At 36.5% G+C, this 18,986-nt stretch overlaps 1 protein-coding gene and 1 non-coding gene across 5 annotated transcripts in view; both read left to right on the top strand.

Moving 5' to 3' along the window:
- The window catches only part of TRPC1 (transient receptor potential cation channel subfamily C member 1), an 81,571-nt gene extending 68,767 nt beyond the window's left edge, over window positions 1-12,804 (top strand). For all 4 annotated transcript variants that reach the window (XM_031663707.1, XM_031663706.1, XM_031663709.1 and 1 more), the window contains 4 exons: window positions 7,297-7,472; window positions 8,926-9,127; window positions 9,386-9,580; window positions 10,940-12,804. In XM_031663707.1, coding sequence (XP_031519567.1) covers window positions 7,297-7,472; window positions 8,926-9,127; window positions 9,386-9,580; window positions 10,940-11,167 — 801 coding nt within the window. In that variant the 3' untranslated portion in view covers window positions 11,168-12,804. The remainder of the gene's footprint in view (window positions 1-7,296; window positions 7,473-8,925; window positions 9,128-9,385; window positions 9,581-10,939) is intronic.
- On the top strand, window positions 6,347-6,408 carry LOC116273980. Its single transcript, XR_004182465.1, has one exon. It is a non-coding gene; the product is annotated as a U7 small nuclear RNA (small nuclear RNA).
- Window positions 12,805-18,986: the final 6,182 nt, after the last annotated feature.

Below are 18,986 nucleotides of genomic sequence, written 5' to 3'. Positions count from 1 at the left end.
AAAGGATTAAATTTTTTCCAAGTAACTTAAATGTGTTCATCAAAACCTATCCAAAAGCAACACAGATGTTAGAATTATCGGATAAGGACTCTTCAACAGTTATTATTATTGTGTTCTATATGTACAAAAAGTTTAAAGTTTAGTAGAGACATGGAAGATGTAAAAAAAAAAAACAAAAAAAAATATTAAACTTTCAGAGACAAAAATTTCACTGTGACATGAAACATGCACTGGATGTGATTAATGACAGATTAGACATTGCAGAAAAACACATTAGTAAACTTGAATAGGTAACAATAGAAACTATTCAAAATAAAATGGAGAAGAAAGAATTTTTAAAAGTGAAAAGAGTATCTGTGAACTTTGGTACAACTTCAGGCAGCCTAATATTAACACTAATGTAACTGGAATCCCTGAAAAAAGGAGAGACCAAAAAAATTTTTGAAAAAATAATAGCAGACATTTTCCAAATTTGAAGAAAACTACAAACCCACAGATCCAAGAAGTTCAATAAACCTCCAAACACAAGAAACATGAGGAAAATCACACCAAGGGACATCATATTCAGTATATCACTGCTGAAAATCAGCGATAAAGAAAAAATCTTCAAAACAAACAGAGAATAACAGGTCATCATATACAGAAAAAGAAAGGTAAGGATGACAGTAGATTTCTTGTCAGAAACAATGCAAGCAAGGAGGCAGGGGAGTGACATTTGTAAAGCACTGAAAGAAAAAAAAACAACTGTCAACCTGGAATTCTCTACCTCGCAAAGTATCATTCAAAAATGAAGGTAAAATGTAGACTTTTCCAGACACACAAAAGCTAAAAGAATACATCACTGGAGACCAGCACTACAAGGAACATTAATAGAAGTCCTTCAGGTGGAAGGACTACAATAACATAGGGGAATATGGATCTAAACAGAAGAATGAACAAAATACAAATATACCCAAAGGGAATGGTAACTACAAAGCTAAATAGATAGGCATTTTTGTGTTGTTTCTTCTCTTGCTTTAATGAAGGATGCCAGCTAATCCACTTCAGCAGATATAAGAAACATGATTGGGCATAAATCAGTAATGCTTTATATTTTAAAGAAAAAAAGACATGAAGATAGAATCTATACATAATTGTGGTAACAGTAGTAATAACAGCAGACATTTATTGAGCCCTTACTATGTGCCAGATACTGTTCTAAAGTCTTTATTCACATTTATTACCTCATTTAATCCTCACAACCATTCTAAGAGGCAGACTCTTTTATTTCCATTTTACAGAGGAAGAATCTGAGGCATAGAGACATTAAGTAACTTGCGCAAGGTCACATGGTTGGTAAGTAGCAGAACTGGGATTCCAGCCTAGGTGGTTTGGCTCCAGAGCCAGTGGTCTTAATCACTATACTAAATCACCCTGCAGGTTGTATAATATTAAAGAATAATATGATTCCCTCATTAACTCTTATTGTATAATAACTTCTGTGGGCAGGCTTTAATAATTTACAGATTTTAAAAAAATTATTCAAGTCACATGTTTCAAATGAATTAAACAACCTTTTACACTGACAGTTGGATAATTTAGACAGAACAACCCATGACCACACAGCACTCTGCCCTTTTTTCCTTATTTCCTTTTTTCCTTACCTGGTCCCAGGGTGGGGCCCTCTCTCAGATCCCACATGCTTCCTGTCTTTATTCTTGTAGCTTAGTACAAAAGATGTGATTATTAACAGTTCCTCCTGCTCCAAGACTCTGCTGCGTGGGTCCCTGATTCTTACCCATCTGTAGCACATACTGTTGGAAAAATGGCACACAGACTTACTCAAAACAGGGTTGCCACAAACAACACAGTATCTGTGGACCACCACAAACTGAAGTGTAATGAAATGAGGTATGCTTATATTTTGAGAGCAGTTACTGGTACTAAGTAGTGAGAGGCTTCTAACTGAATCTGACATTTAAAGTGTAGGGTGGAGTGGGTTGAGGAGGATAGAAGAGAAAGAGGCAAGGCCTTCAGAGAAAGCAACCCTTCAAGGAGTTTTACTCCTGCTGTCCAAGGGACTGTCAAATCCAAAATCAATCCAGAGAAAGCTAAAGTTTATTATGATTGTCATATTTGATAAGACCCAGACATAAAGTCTAGTGGACCTGTTTGCCCTTCCTCTTTCTTTCTTCCCCTTCCCACTGTAAAACATCACCACCTTTTCTTTGGTGCTATGCTAACAAGTCCTTACAAAAGCAACAAGTCTCCCACTTCAGCTTGTTTTTGACCTCATGCTTTCAGGCCTCACATCTAGAGAAACTAAGTGGAAAAAATATTGTTTTTTTTTTTTTTGGAGGGGAATATGTTATTTGGGAATTTTCTCAAATATTAATCCCTTTTCTTCCCTAAAGTTCCTCCCCTTCTTACTTCATTTAGGATAGGAGGTGCATTTCTTTCCCAGAGGTTGAAATGTTTCCTAGGGAAATCTGCCACATCATGTGATTCTAGACAGTTTAAAGGCAGCACTTACATTGATTAGGTTTCTCTGAGGAGGAGCCCCAAAGCAGAAGTCTCTGGCAAGGATTAGTTCTGGGGTGGTGGTGATGAGCAAATCAGACCAAAGGAGGGGAGCCCTTGAGGTCTATGCATGCATTCCTAGGCCTCAACATTTACGGTACTTGAAAGTGCTTGTATCTAAATGTCTTGCTTTTCTGTTTGGTCTAATTATTAGAGCTACTAATATTACAAATGAATGAACATCCCCTTGGATTCTGACAGGTTGGTTCAAAATCTTGCTCCATCACTTACTGTTTACAGTGTCTGTGAGCCTCAGTTTCTTAATCCGTTGTTGTGAGGATTAAATGGGTCAGTGTATGTAAGATGCATACCAGAGTACTTGACACATGGTGGGCTTTACATAAATGTTTAGGTCCATTTTTTCCATTCCTTTTATAGTTAGTTAACTATGGCAGACCTGAAAAATAATACAGGAAAACTTGGAAAGCTTAGTACTTGAGACATGAGTGTGTATTTTATTTCTAGTGAATTGTTTGGTTTTACTGGATAATTATCAGGTTTTATTTAGTAGCCTGTATAATATAAGTGGCATGTTGGTGCTGCTTCTAATGAGTAAAGAGCTATTTCAGGTGTTTTGCATTTTTGGTGCATATTATAGTTAGAGAAACCGAGGAGTCATGTAGTCCAGAGGTTCCCAAACTGGTGGGGCTGCAGAATCACCTGGGGAGCACGTTCAACCTAGATTCTCAAGTCCTACCCTCAGAGATACTGGTTAAATTGATTGGGTTAAAGCTGAAAAATTACATGCAGATGCACCATTTGACTGTATCCCTTGTATAGATCAGGAAACTAAGGCCCAGCTCACACAGTGTTAGAACCAGGACTTGGTGTTAATTAACTAAGTTAATTAAGAAACTAGGAAAATGGTAAAGAATCATTCAACATTTTAATTAATGCACCAGGCTCTGGAGCTTACTAAGACATGGTGCCTGCTCTTAAAGACTGCTAGAGGAGACAAACGTAACATAAATACTAGTATGAAGTCAAAAAGACTGTTTTAGCAATAACAAAGTTACTTTGGAATTGTGACTGAGGAAGTATCTGGAGAGAGTCAGGAAGGCTCCTTAGAGGAGGTGGCATTTGATCTGAGCCTTGAAGGGATGAGAAGCCTGCCTGGCAAAGGACAAAGGGGGAGATAACATGCAGAAGTGTGGAGTCATAAAGCAGAGTGTGCTTGGAGAAGACAGCCTATCCTTTATAGCTGGACTGTGGATTGGAGTTGGGGAAATGAGGCTAAAAAAGACAGGCTGGGCTGGACACTGAAGAGACTGAAGGTCTCTTTGCCAGGAATTTTAATACCACATGTGCAAAGGAGGTTTTTGAGCCTGGGTGGCTTGCTTAGATAGAACTTTTGGACAGATAATTACGGCTTTATTCTGGAGGGAGATTTGGAAAGACAATGACTAGAAATTGTCATTATTATTGCTTTCTTTTGTTAGCAACTTTTGTAATTTAATGAGCCTAATGATAGCAACCTTTCCCTTACGAGGGATTTAGGTTGTTTTTGTTGTTCTGCATAGTACTCGTGTGTATGAGGCTTTTTGCCTCTGTTATTTCTAAGGATAAGTCTCCAAAAATAGTATTAACAGATCAAAAGATATGATCCACCTGACACCTCAGTATTTTTATTTTTTTACAGTAGAGTGTGTTAATTTTCTGTAACACAAGCAGTGTAAAAATAGTTTCACTACATTAATAGCATTTGGTGCTTTTTTTAAGTTACGCTAATTTAGTGGTTTGCTTTAATTTCACTTTTTCTGATTAGCAAGAATTTTTTCCTCTGTGTGTACTAGTATTAACTCCTATGTAAATTTCAGTATTAATATTTTAATTACCTTTCTCTTTTCATTTCACAAGTTTTCATATTTCTCAAGTTAAACTGCCAAATAGTTTTTAAAAATATTTGAGAAAGCATTAGTATTACTTTTACAAATACATAAACCTTATAATCTCTCAGTATAAAATAAATTTACTGTTTTTAATATTTGCCTCTCACATGAATATTTGGTTAGTATCTTCAAGCCAGTATTCACTTAAGTGACATCCACTGTTTTACTTTTAGTTCTTCTTGTATAAGAACCAATATCATGCTATTAAACAACAAGTCAGGCCAGGCATGGTGGAACACACTTCTAATTGCAGCACTTTGGGAGGCTGAGGCGGGAGGATAGCTTGAGGCCAGGAGTTCAAGACCAGCCTGGGCAAAACAGCAAGACCTTGTCTACAAAAAAATTTTAAAAATTATCCGGGCATGGTGGTATGCGCCTAGTTTCTCATGAGGCTTGAGTGGGGAGGATGGCTCAAGCCTAGGAGGTCAAGGCTATAGTGAATCGTGATTGCACCACCATACTCCAGCCTGGACAACAGAGTAAAACTCTGTCTCTTAAAAATTTCTTTTTAAATTTAAAATTTAAGCAAGTCATGAAGTTTGTGGTATTCTCATTCAGAATTTTTTACCTTGATATTGAACTCGATTACATTTATTTAAAACATGTTAAATTAAAGCTAGTTTGATTACATGTTTTAAAATTAAAATTATACATGGTCACTATTGGAAAACCTGATTTACCTGTAAGCTTACAGTGTCCAGACTTTCCTCAAGGTGATCTTTTCTGTAGTTATCAAAAACAGTTACTGTATTCTTATTGTCATAAGGGATTGAGTTCTCTACTGAGTTCTCTACTGAGATGGTATAGCTTTATTCTAAGCAACCACAATCTGAATGGATGTTTTTCTTTCTCAAGGTGATCCAATAAAGCTGTCATTAATTAAGAGGAAAATGCATTTCTTCTCCTTCTTACATATTTTGAGTTTTCTGATTCTAAATGTCCCCCGCTTCTTGTGTCAGAATTTTATAAGGGGGCCAAGTGTGGGAAGCATAGGCCTTGAAAAGTACCGCATGGTCTAGTCAAAAGCACAAGTCAGGCATATTGGATCTCTCCACTCTGGCAGAGTCTGGGTTACTAGCTTGTGGCATGCCTAAGAATTTAAACTCACCTCTTCTGCTTAAATAGCTGGTCCACTTTAGTGGGCTGGAAGCATCTGGCCAATTGCCTGTGGCTACCATTTTGTATCACTGAAAGCAGGGATGTGCTATGCTGGCAGACTTGGGCCAATTAGGAATTTTATTTGAACTTTGATGTAATTAATTATATAAATTTGATCTATTAAATTTGAGGAAGGGTTGTTTCAAAACACTAATTTTTGTATATCAAAAATAATGAGGCCAGGCACGGTGGCTCACGCCTGTAATCCCGACACTTTGGGAAGCTGAGGTGGGCAGATCACTTGAGGCCAGGAATTCGAGACCATTCTGGCCAACATAGTGAAACCCCATCTCTACTAAAAATACAAAAACTTAGCCAGGCGTGGTGGTAGGCATCTGTAATCCCAGCTACTTGGGAGGCTGAGGTAGGAGAATCACTTGAACCTGGGAGGCAGAGGTTTGTAGTAAGTCAAGATCGCGCCACTGCATTCAAGCCTGGGCAACAGAGTCTCTGTCTTAAAAAAAAAAAAAAAAAGTCTGCCTTCTATACCCTTAGTTATATATACTTCCATAAACATGGTTAACAATTTCTTGTGTAAACTTCCAGAAATTTCCTATGCATATTAAATCAGATCTATATTAAAATATGTATCTTGTCTATCCTTTAACAAAATAGAAATGGGAGCCGTTCCACATATACATACAGTTTTACACCCTGCTTTTTGAACTTACTGTCTTACAGACATCTTTGTATGCTAGCACATGTAGATGTTCTTCATTCTTTTTAAAAACAATGTTGAGTAATGTTACAGCTTGTTTAGAATTTGTCTAGCAGGCCTTCTGGTTTTTGCAGGAAAGTCCCCCCCCCCAAAAAAAATTAAAAGATAAAAACTAAAAACAATATTGAGGATTTTCTAAAATTTTTTTGCTACCTCTAACAATGCTGCAGTGTAAATCCTTGTATATACACACATCTTTGTGTACTTCTATCTACTGGTTAAATTTCTAGGGATAGAATTGCTGGGTCAAAAAAGTACTATCACATTATTCCCCAAATTTATATGCCAATTTAAAAACTAAGAATTTATGAAAAGTACGTAATCTAAATTTTGAAGGAGAATGAAATTAGGATTAAAGCTTCTATATGCACTATACATGTCTAAACTACAAAACATACTCACTACTAATACTGGACACCCTCATTTGGCTTGCACACATAGTATTTTCTTAAAATGGACCCAAAGTGAAAGTCTGTCACCTCAGCAAAAGAAATTATGGCAGTCCCGTAGCAGGAAATGCTGATTTTAGGAACTGGTTTCAAAAGTCAGGTGAAATACTTTGCCCCATAATGATTTTATATTTGTAAAATTTAAGAAGCTATGTAAATATAAACATTTATTTCTCTTTAAGTTTGAGCAGGGTATTTTCCTTTTATCCCTTGCAAATTCAGCCTTTTCTTAAATCTCTGTATCTCGGCCTCTATCTCCATAGCAACAATGTCCTCTGAAAACCTGATCCAGGTTCAAGAACATGCCTTCTAAACAATGATAGTGTTGGTATGATTCAAATGACTTTTTGTTAGGCAGCTGGATTTTCAATGTTTTTAAAATGCTGGTCTATCTCAACCAGACGCAATAGAAGGGGTGGCCTGTGGATTATGTGTTTGTCTTCCTTTTGTTGCTGGGTCATTTATATTTAATATTTTGTTTTTCTGATAATCTTAATGAATACCTGTGTAATATATTCCACAGATTTCAATGGGACAGATGTTACAAGATTTTGGAAAATTTCTTGGGATGTTTCTTCTTGTTTTGTTTTCTTTCACAATTGGACTGACACAACTGTATGATAAAGGATATACTTCAAAGGAGCAGAAAGACTGTGTAGGCATCTTCTGTGAACAGCAAAGCAATGATACCTTCCATTCGTGAGTGTCTTTTAAATGTTTTAGTAAATATATTTGTCTTTTAACCATCTTCTATATGAATTAGTATCTATAGAAATAGAACTTCAAATTTTAAGAAATTCCTTATTAATGTTCATAAACTTTAATAAATACTTATTTTTCATGAGTCACTATAGTCATCTTTACATACAGAATCTTAAACAGTGGGTCCAAGTTATTACCTTGTCTTCCCTACTGCAGTCTATCTTAACAGAGGAATTATTGGCATTTTGTGTGCTCTTAGCATTTTGAGCAATTCTTTGTCAGTCCCATATATTGCAAGATGTTCAGCATCTCTGTCCTTCAGGTATTAAATGTCAGTAGCAACTCTCAGTCATTGTTACAGCCAAAAACACTCACAGCTTCAACACTTTTTAAGAGGTCATTAGAATTGAGAATCATTAGAACTTCATGAACATTTTTTTCTCTAATGTATCATAAGGATTTGAACACCCTGTTTTGAGGTAAACAAAATACCTCCCCTCATTTTTAAATAAAACAATGGAGAAGGGGTGTGGAAGGACACATTTGTCATGTTCCTATTATGTGTCAACTATTCTTTAGTTATTTTGTGTGTCATCTTATGTAAAGAATAAGATTAATGAGTGTCAGTGTAGCCTTTACTATATACCAGACAATGCTCTAAGTGCTGAGCAAATGAAGCATTAGTAAACAAAACTATCCTGATGAAGCTTAACATTCTAGGGAGGTGATACAGGCAATAAAAAGAGGAGTAAAATACTTATTATGTTACACAATGGTCGGGGCTACAAAGACAAATAAAGCATGAGCTAAAGAGCATCTGTGTGTCAGAGTTCAGTTTTAGCTAAGGAGCTAAGGAATGCCCCAGAAGAGATAGCATTCATGTGAGGATCTAAAACTGGTAAAGGAGTAAGCCATGAAGAAGATTTCTGGGGGAAGAGCATTTACAGAGAGAGAGAACAGCAAAGGCCAGTGTCCAGAGGTAGGAGCATGACTGGCATGTTCAAGAAAATGCCAGGCAGGCAGTGTGGATGCAATGTGTTGAATTGGAGGGGGAGTTGTAGGAAATGAAGTCAGAAAGGTAATGGGGATCATGTAGGACCTTTTTGCCCTTGTAAGGATTTTGAGTTATTGAAATTGAGTTATTTGAAGGTTTTGAGCAGAGATGTGACAAAATCTAATTAGATATTAACAAATCATATAGGCTGCCTTGTTGAGAACAGAGAGAAAGGCAGCAAGGGGTTAAAGAGTTATGAATAATTTATCTTCTTAGGGCCTGTCTCTTTGTTTAAAGTAAGACATATCTGTACTGTGGAAATCAACATCATTTTAAAATAAAAAATTGTTCATGGATTATCAGTGTTTTATTTAAATAATTTTGATATAAACAAATTATTTGTTTTTGCTAATTTCTTTAATTGCCTTTTAAACAGAAATGCAATTGTCTTTACAGGTTCATTGGCACCTGCTTTGCTTTGTTCTGGTATATTTTCTCCTTAGCGCATGTGGCAATCTTTGTCACAAGATTTAGCTATGGAGAAGAACTGCAGTCCTTTGTGGGAGCTGTCATTGTTGGTACATACAATGTGGTGGTTGTGATTGTGCTTACCAAACTGCTGGTGGCAATGCTTCATAAAAGCTTTCAGTTGATAGCAGTAAGTTCATTCTTTTAAAAACTTTATATTCTCCTCAGACCATACTAAGTGCATACAATAGATAAAACAGCCAAAGATTATAAGATTATAAGAATTGAAAAATAGTATTTTAAAATTAACTATAGATTTTTAAAATGTAAGTAATGTATAATAATTGCAAATGTTGAACAAAATTTTTTCTACAAGGTGTGGAAACATCCCCCATATTTGTGTGTGTGTTCCTATTCTACTTTGCTTTTTAATTTGCCTTTTATATAGAATCATGAAGACAAAGAATGGAAGTTTGCTCGAGCGAAGTTATGGCTTAGCTACTTTGACGATAAATGTACGTTACCTCCACCTTTCAACATCATTCCTTCACCAAAGACTATCTGCTATATGATTAGTAGCCTCAGTAAGTGGATTTGCTCTCATACATCAAAAGGCAAGGTCAAACGGCAAAACAGTTTAAAGGTAAGAAATTAGAAGCTTGAATGGCAACATAAAAGTTTTAACAATTCCTAATCTCAGATATTTCTTAAAGCATAAGTATGCAAGTTCCCTAAGGGCTGTGACTGTCTGACTTTTTTCACTGCTGTGTTCCCTAATGTATGGCATTGCATCCAACATTAAGTAAGGATTCAATAAATACTATTGAGAGTGAGAGGGCTGGGCGCGGTAGCTCATGCTTGTAATCCCAGCACTTTGGGAGGCTGAGGCAGGCACATCACTTGAGGTCAGGAGTTCGAGACCATCCTGGCCAACATGGTGAAACCCTGTCTCTACTAAAAACACAAAAATTAGCCGGGTGTGGTGGTGCATGCCTGTTGTCCCCGCTACTCAGGAGGCTAAGGCAGTAGGTTCACTTGAACCCAGGAGGTGGAAGTTGCAGTGAGCCAGGATCAAGCTACTGCATTCCAGCCTGGGTGACAGAGCAAGACTCCACCTCGAAACAAACAAATGTGTGTGTGTGTGTGTGTGTATACACACACATACATATAATTATTAAGAATGAGAGACAGTACTGAGATTTTTTTTTTTACTTTTCAGATTCCTCCAATATATAAAATTTCATCTCATAGTTTTAAAACATGGGAAATATTCGAAATACCTATTCTGTCACTGTAGCTAAAGAATGACTACTAGAATCAGCTCATATTTTTCTGGTTCTTGAAAGCCATTCAATACATCAATTATTCAATATATGTTACTATAAACCAGGGGTTGGGACATTTTTTCTGTAAAGGTCCAGATAGTAAATAGTTTACACTTTTCAGGCTGAGACAAAATCAGAGATACTGTGTAAGCAGTGATACAATAAGAGAGAAAACAAATTTTCACAAAACTTTTATGGATAAAATTGAAAATATAACAATAACAGTAATAATTTTTTAAATACAGATCTACTAATGAAAAGAATGGAATTCCTTTTGGGAGGGGATAAATTTTCACTTAACTAGAGTTTAAAATTAGTGTTATTATCAATTGATGATAAATGTTCATCTGTAAAATCTATTCTTAGCTCACAGGCTGTAAAGTCAGGATGTGGACCATATTTGGCCTGTGGGTTGTAGTTTGCCAATCCCTGCTATAAACTAAGGATTCCTAAGACTAATTTTTTTCAATCAAGATAAACATAAAATTAAATGCATTAAACTAATATGCAGGCTATATTTGTTTTAAACAAGTGTTGAATATTATACCATGTAGTAGCAAAACTGTAGTCTAATAAAGCATTTAAAGATGTGTTTGTGTCTGTGAATATATTTTTGAACTCTACCTCATTTAAATATTGTTTCTGCATATCCTTAGTATCATATTGTTGTTTTGAAGGAATGGAGAAATTTGAAACAGAAGAGAGATGAAAACTATCAAAAAGTGATGTGCTGCCTAGTGCATCGGTACTTGACTTCCATGAGACAGAAAATGCAAAGTACAGATCAGGCAACTGTGGAAAATCTAAATGAACTGCGTCAAGATCTGTCAAAATTCCGAAATGAAATAAGAGATTTACTTGGCTTTCGGACTTCTAAATATGCTATGTTTTATCCAAGAAATTAACCATTTTCTAAATCATGAAGAGAATAATTTTCAATAACAGATCCAAAAGACTATATTGCATAACTTGCAATGAAATTAATGAGATATATATTGAAATAAAGAATTATGTAAAAGCCATTCTTTAAAATATTTATAGCATAAATATGTTATGTAAAGTATGTATATTGAATTAGTTTTTTAAAACCTTCTGTTAGTGGCTTTTTGCAAAAGCAAAACAGATTAAGTAGATAGATTTTGTTAGCATGCTGCTTGGTTTTCTCACTTAGTGTTTTAAAATGTTTTCTTTTTATGTTTTAGAGGGGCAGTTGTAAAATGAAGATCGGCAAATGTGGGCTGATCTCCTTCATAGGATACACTTGAAATATAGAAGTTATGGTTTAAATATCTCTGTTTTAGGAGTTCACGTATAGTTCAGTATTTATTGTTTAGGAGTATAACTTTATCTAAAATAATAGTCTATTTTTTTCTTTTGTATTTTGTTATAATCTTAAGCAACAAAGAAAAAACCCTAATATTTGAGTCTATTTATGTCTTTCAATTTAAATTCACTTCAGTTTTTGTTATTGTAATATATTTACTTTTACATGGTTATAATCACTTTATATTTTTAACATTTTTTTCACTTAATATTTTATATATACATTTCCATGTATTCATGTAGTTAGTCCACATATTTAAATTTTTATAGAATTATATAGTTTTTGAAAAATATAGTCAGTAGATGTTTTATTTTTTAGCTAGAGCATTCAATTATGTTTATAAGTTTGCGTAGCTACTTGTCGACATTTGGTTGGTTTTAATTTTTTCGTATCATAATAGTCCTATTTTTTTTTCAAGTTGGAGTGAATGTTTATAGTTTTAAGATAGGAGACACTTTATCACATGTAGTCACAACCTGTTTTGTTTTTGTAAAACATAGGAAGTCTGTTTAATGGAATGATTTGTTTTATATTTGGGAATGATTTGTTTTATATTTGGACTAAGGTTCTTGAGCTTATCTCCCAAAGTACTTTCCAGAATTTAACATAGCTTCTATAAAAGTGACTTCATACTTATTTGTGGATCATTCTTGCTGCTTAAGATGAAAATCATTGGTTTTTTAAAATTAAAGAATAAAATATGTGTTTAAATTTTTTGTGTGTTCACATAAAGGAATGTAGCTAAAATGTTTTCATAGGCTATTATATATTCTTGCAGCATTTCCAGTTAAGAGGGTATTAGGTATATAATTCTCCTCTTAACTGAATGTCAGATGGTCTTACGCCACAGGGTGCAGGTAACCCTTGGTCTGTAAGCACCACCGATCCAGGGATCATTGTCTAAATAGGTTAGTATTGTGTTTCATCTTGCTTTTGCATTTTTATTGTTTAATTTCTAAATTTTAAGTGTTCCCTCTTTGGGGCAAATTCTTATAAAAATGTTTATTGTAAAGTTATATATTTTGTCTACAATGGGATTATGCACTTCCCAATTGGGATTTTACATCTGGATTTTTAGTCATTCTAAAAAATACGTAATTATTAAAACATTTATAGAGTGCCTACTGTATGCATGAGTTGAGTTGCCTATGAGGTACATTTTGAATGACAGCATCGTGTAAGAAAAAAGGTGAATAAAATTTGACATTAGATGATAAATGGATAGAGTCTGTCCATTGTCTTACCAATTTTTAAAACTTTAGATATACAGTAGTCCCCCTTTATCTGCAGTTTCACTTTCCATGGTTTCAGTTACCCATAGGCAATCATAGTCCAAAAATATTGAATGAAAAATTCCAGAAATAAGTCTTGAGGTTTTGTTTGTTTATTTCTTAGAGACAGGGTCTCTCTTTGCCCAGACTCTCTCTGCAGTGGCACGATGATAGCTCACTGCAGCCTCGAACTTCTGGGCTCAAGCAATCCTCCTGCCTCAGCCTCCCAAATTGCTGGGATTACAAGTGTGAGCCTCCATGCTCAGACAATTCTTAAGTTCTAAGTTGTTCACTGTTCTGAGTCATGATGAAATCTCATGCCATCCTGCCTGGGCATGAATCATCCCTTTGTTCAGCATATTCACACAGTATATACTATCCACCACTTAATCACTTAGCATCATTCTCTGTTATCAGATCGACTGTCATGGCATCCCACTGCTTGTGTAACCCTTGCTTTATATGTAACCCTAATTTTACTTTATAATGGCCCCAAAGTGCAAGAGTTGTGATGCAGGCAATTTGAATACGCCAACGAGAAGCTGTAGCGTGCTTCCTTTAAGTGAAAAGGTGAAAGCTCTTGACTTAAGGAACTTCAGGAAAGAGAAAAAATGTACATATGGTAACATCTACAGTAAGAACGAATCTTTTGCCTGGGAAATTGTGAAAAAGAAAAAAAATCTGTGCTAATTTTGCTGTTACACCTGAAACTGCAAAAGTTACAGCCACAGTGTGGGAAGTGCTTAGTTAAGATGGAAAAGGCATTAAATTTGTGGGTAGATGGTATGAACAGAAGCGTGTTCCAGTTAACAGCAGTTGGGCTCAGAAGTATCTGTGGTTTCAGGCATCCACTGGGGTCTTGGAACATATCCCCTGTGGATAAGGGGGGACTACTGTGCCATATTTTGAAATAATCTGCCAAAACAAAGACCTGTATGTGAACATTTCTAGAAGCTGTATTCATGCTGTCAAACTGAAAACAACTAAATGTCCATTAACTAGTGACTGGATCAGCAAATTGTACATCCATACAATGACAATTTATTCAGCAGTAAAAAGGAATTGTATCACTCACAGAGAAACAGAGCTACTAGAATATTTGCAGGCACACATGTATGTATGTGTATAGTGATTTGTTTACAGGGATCTGACGTTACACAATTGCTGGAGTTGGTAAGCAGTCTCTGTAAGTCTCTGTTTTTTCATCTAATGCTGGAGCAAAGCTGGAAGTCCACAGGGTAGGCAGGTGGGAAGAAAAGGTGGATGTCAAGTGGGAGAGATCAGGGACAAGCTGGAACCCATGAAGACAGACCAAGTCCCATGTGACTCCTCTCATCTCCAACTTTATGATGTGGTACCCTGTTGGAGGAGTGTTGCCCTTTGCCACCTGCTTTTGCAAGTATGTTGCTAAACATTCACTTGACCCAGGAATCAGAGAAGCTGAAGGAGGATCCAAGGAAAGGTGGGTCAGCTGTAGGCCTTGCTACTGCCCCATATTAGCAAAGTGAACCAGCAGATAAGTTACAGCACGTGTGAGCTGCAGAAGTGCCCGCATCAAGAACAAAACAGCTGCTGCTTCACTTCTGCTCTCCAGTCTCACGCTAAAATGTCTCTTGTAACTGGAAGCATACAAGGAAGGGAATTTTGGGAAATATAATTAGGCCTAGCCAAGTTGATACATTATAAAGCCACCGCAGGAACAAACTGCTGATATATGCAATAGCATGGATGAATTTTTAAAGTAAGTGAAAGAAGCCAGTCACAAAAGGCTACAATACTGCATGGTTCCATTTAGATGACATTCTAGAAAAGACAAAACTATAGGAACTGAAATCAGATCATTGAGTACCAGGGTCTAGTGGTCTAGGAGACAACTGACTGCACACTCATCAAACTGTATGCTTAAAAAGAGTAAATTTTAATGCATAGAAATTATGCCTTAACAAACAAGACAAAAAAATCTAAAATATAATGCTACAACATACTAAAATAAATAAGAAAATAGCAGGGAATCTTCCAATTCATTACCACTGCCAAAGAAAGTGGTGCTTGTATATGCAAGTTGGTAGCCCATCACTCACACAGCACAATGGAGTACAGTAATAAATGCCAAGGTGAATAACTTCATATTACTTTTTCAAATTCATTTTTGCTATTTGGGTTCTATGATTTTTCATTTAAATTTTGGAAACTATCAATTTCTAAAAAAAAAAAAAAAAACACTTGGGATTTTTATTGGAATTGCTTTCAAACTAGAGACCACTTTGGGAAGAACTGACATCTTAACAGTATTGTCTAAACTATCAACATGATGTAGCTTCTCATTTAATTAAGTCTTCCTTAATTTCCCTTAGCAATGTTTTATAGTTTTTAGCATTGAAATCTAATAGCATTGTATATTAATAACTAAAAAAATAGAATGAGATTCTACTCACATGAAATCCCAATGAAGACGAGGTTGCTTATCATTTAGTTATGTGTTCAGATTTCAAAGCTTAACATCTTTCCTTAAAGTAACTAGAGGTTGTTGTTATTAATTGTTTGAGGGATGCAAACCAACTGCTAATCATTGACAGTCTTTCTTAAAATGATAAAAACGGAAGTGCTCTTAATCTTATTAATAAATACTTATTATCTCTTTTCTACCTGCTAAAGAAAACTTTGATTCCTTAGACTTCAAAATTTTTGTTTTCCTCAGAAAATACATGTATAAAATACCAAATAAATTGAGGGTATAGGTCCTGGGAGTAAACCAACTGGGTCTAGTTATTCAGATTACACTAAGAAACTAGTAATAGTATCAGGGATAATCACTGCTCTGAATTTCTCATTTGTAAGTTAATTTATTAGTTTTCTGGCATCACAGCCCCATTTGTAAACAAGCTGTGTTTCTGAAAGATACACTTAGAAGAATTTCCCATTACAGTGCTTCTCTTCATTTGACAATTTCATATTGTGTTTTCCTATTCTGCTCTCCCTACCCACAGACTGAAATAAATACTTCAGATATGCAACACACAAATTAGGAAAAATTTTATATACTAGTTGATGCTTTCAAAATAACCATCTTCTGTAATCCCAGCACTTTGGGAGGCTGAGGCGGGTGGATCAAAAGGTCAGGAGATCAAGACCATTCTGGCTCACACGGTGAAACCCCGTCTCTACTAAAGATACAAAAATTAGCCGAGTGTGGTGGCGGGCACCTGTAGTCCCAGCTACTCGGGAGGCTGAGGTAGGAGAATGGCGTGAACCCGGGAGGCGGAGCTTGCAGTGAGCGGAGATCGTGCCACTGCACTCCAGCCCCGGCGACACAGCAAGACTCCGTCTCAAAAAAACAAAAACAAAAATCTTTAAGAGACATGATTTCTGATATAAATTATAGTAATAAAAGAGGCAAAACAGCAGGTTTGTGTAGGAGGTAAATGTATTTAAAAAAAAAAAAAAATGACTATCCCAGCCAGTCCAGTATATGATAAGTAAGTTCCTTTTTTTTTATCCTGCTACCAGCAATCTGGAAAATTATCTCTCCCTCTCTCTCTCCCCATTAGAAAGGTTATTTACCTGTAATCTCAGCACTTTGGGAGGCCGAGACGGGCGGATCACGAGGTCAGGAGATCGAGACCATCCTGGCTAACACGGTGAAACCCCGTCTCTACTAAAAAATACAAAAAACTAGCCGGGCGAGGTGGCGGGCGCCTGTAGTCCCAGCTACTCGGGAGGCTGAGGCAGGAGAATGGCGTAAACCCGGGAGGCGGAGCTTGCAGTGAGCTGAGATCCGGCCACTGCACTCCAGCCTGGGCCACAGAGCGAGACTCCGTCTCAAAAAAAACAAAAAAAAACAAAAAAAACAAAAACAAAAACAAAAAAAACGAAAGGTTATTTAATCCATCCTTCAATTTTAGGTAAATTTATTCTTACTGAAAGATAAAATGGGCCAGGCACGGTGGCTCACGCCTATAATCCCAGCACTTTGGGAGGCCAAAGCAGGTGGATCACCTGAGGTTGGAAGTTTGAGACCAGCGTGACCAGCATGGAGAAACCCTGTCTCTACTAAAAATACAAAATTAGCTGGGCGTGGTGGCGCATGCCTGTAATCCCAGCTACTCAGGAGGCTGAGGCAGGAGAATAATTTGAACCCGGGAGGCAGAGGTTGCAGTGAGCCGAGATCACGCCATTGCACTCCCCCGAATTCGGCAGAGTGAAACTGCATCTCAAAAAAAAAAAAAAAAAAAAAGGAATATTCAAGGATCCAGAAACCATTTAAGACCATAAGGGATCTCAGAAAGGATCCAATTCAACTTCATGTTACAGAAAAGGAAACTAAAGTTATTCCATTGCCACACTGTGAATGAGAATCCAAGTCTTTTCCCTTTTCACTCAGGAGGCTCTTACCTGCACTATGTTACTATTAATATCAGTTTTTTTATGAGATTAATTAATCAGATGTATGAAGTCTTGCTTTCAGCTTGTACATTTTAATAGGTTTCTATACTTAAAAGCTTCATCTCATTGTTGAAATCTAACCCAATCTTAGTATTAGAATGCTACAAGAACATCCTTCGGGCAAAGAGGTTTCATTTATATCTAATCAAATTTTAGCCTTCTAAACTCAATTGTTGACTTGGTTTTTAAAAGGGAGAAGCAAATGACAAAAAAATCAAAACCAGGATTTTTAATAATAACTTTAGAATACCTCAGAACAAATTTTTATGTATATTCCAGAGCTACTCACCCAGAACACCCGATTCCGTGCATCCATGGGCAATCCCACACTTGTACATCCAGAGAGCCTCTGTCAAAAAGAGGCTATTCGTGGCCCAGCGCGGTGGCTCACGCCTATAATCCCAGCACTTTGGGAGGCCAAAGTGGAGGATCACCTGAGGTCAGGTGTTCAAGACCAGCCTGGCCAACATGGCGAAACCTCATCTCTACTAAAAAAAAATACAAAAATTAGCTGGGCGTGGTGACGGGCACCTGTAATCCCAGCTACTCAGGAGACTGAGGCAGAAGAATTGCTTGAACCCGGGGGCGGAGGTTGCAGTGAGCCAAGATTGTGCCACTTCACTCCACCCTGGGCAAAAAAGGGAAATTTCATCTCCAAGGTGGGGGGAGAAAAAGAGGCTTTTTGTGCAAAGGGTCCTGAATTCAAGGCTCTTAATTATAAAAGGTAAAAAAAAAAAATCAATATTTTGTCCTTAAGCTAGGGCTTATTTATACACCTAAGAGATAAGAAGCATGGGAAATTTTCTATTTGAATCACTTGCAGGTTACCTTGGGTTTTTCTATCTGGATAAGCATAACATCTCTCTACTATAATAGTCTTGTTTCTCCCTTTCCAATCCTTATATCACATATTTCACTGTCTTGCCTTACCACACTGTCTAGATCCCTCAGTACAATTTCTAATAGATATGACAATTTCAGGCATTCGTGTCTTACCACTGATCTTAACAGAATGCTTTCAATATTTCACCATTAAGTATGAGCTTTGCTGCAGATTTTCTTGTCAACTTGAGGACATTTCTTTCTATTCACAGTTTTCTCAGGGTTAATTTTTTGTCAGGAATAAATGTTGAATTAGATTAAATGCTTTTTCTGCATTATTAAAATCAAATGAATGTTCTCCATCTATTGCGAATAGGGCTTAACAGTACCTTTCCCCATTCCGTTAATAATTTGACCTTTGTTTACTATAGTTTAGGTTACCTAGTAATCTGATAATACAGTAGGTCAGTTATGTTGCTAGGCATACTTGCTTATGGTAAAAATGAGCCCACAGGTAAACTGCATCTGGATTGGGAGGAACAATCCTTGAACTACGAATACCTGATAGAGGGACATCGGCTGCGCTTTCCTGAGTGCGTAACTCTTACAACTAGGCACGTCATCTATGAGAAGTCAGGAAGCTGTGCTATGGAGTTGTAAGAAATATTGGCTTCTGTGGAGATGTGACCTTTCAGCTGGTGTGTCTACACCCACTTGTGTTCACCTGACTGAATCTTTTTTTTCTCCTTGATTCTGAGACATCATCTAGGGAGGCAAAAGAAAACAGCTAATGCTTGGCTGTGTAAACTTCTGCCAGAATGCTACAAGGATTCTCACAGAAAAAGAAATTCTGACACTGTCCTT

The sequence above is a fragment of the Papio anubis genome, chromosome 2 (genome assembly GCF_008728515.1).
Source record: "Papio anubis isolate 15944 chromosome 2, Panubis1.0, whole genome shotgun sequence".
NCBI classification, from domain to species: domain Eukaryota; kingdom Metazoa; phylum Chordata; class Mammalia; order Primates; family Cercopithecidae; genus Papio; species Papio anubis.
Note: the sequence above shows the minus strand (reverse complement) of the source record. Positions and strands in the feature narration are given on the sequence as shown.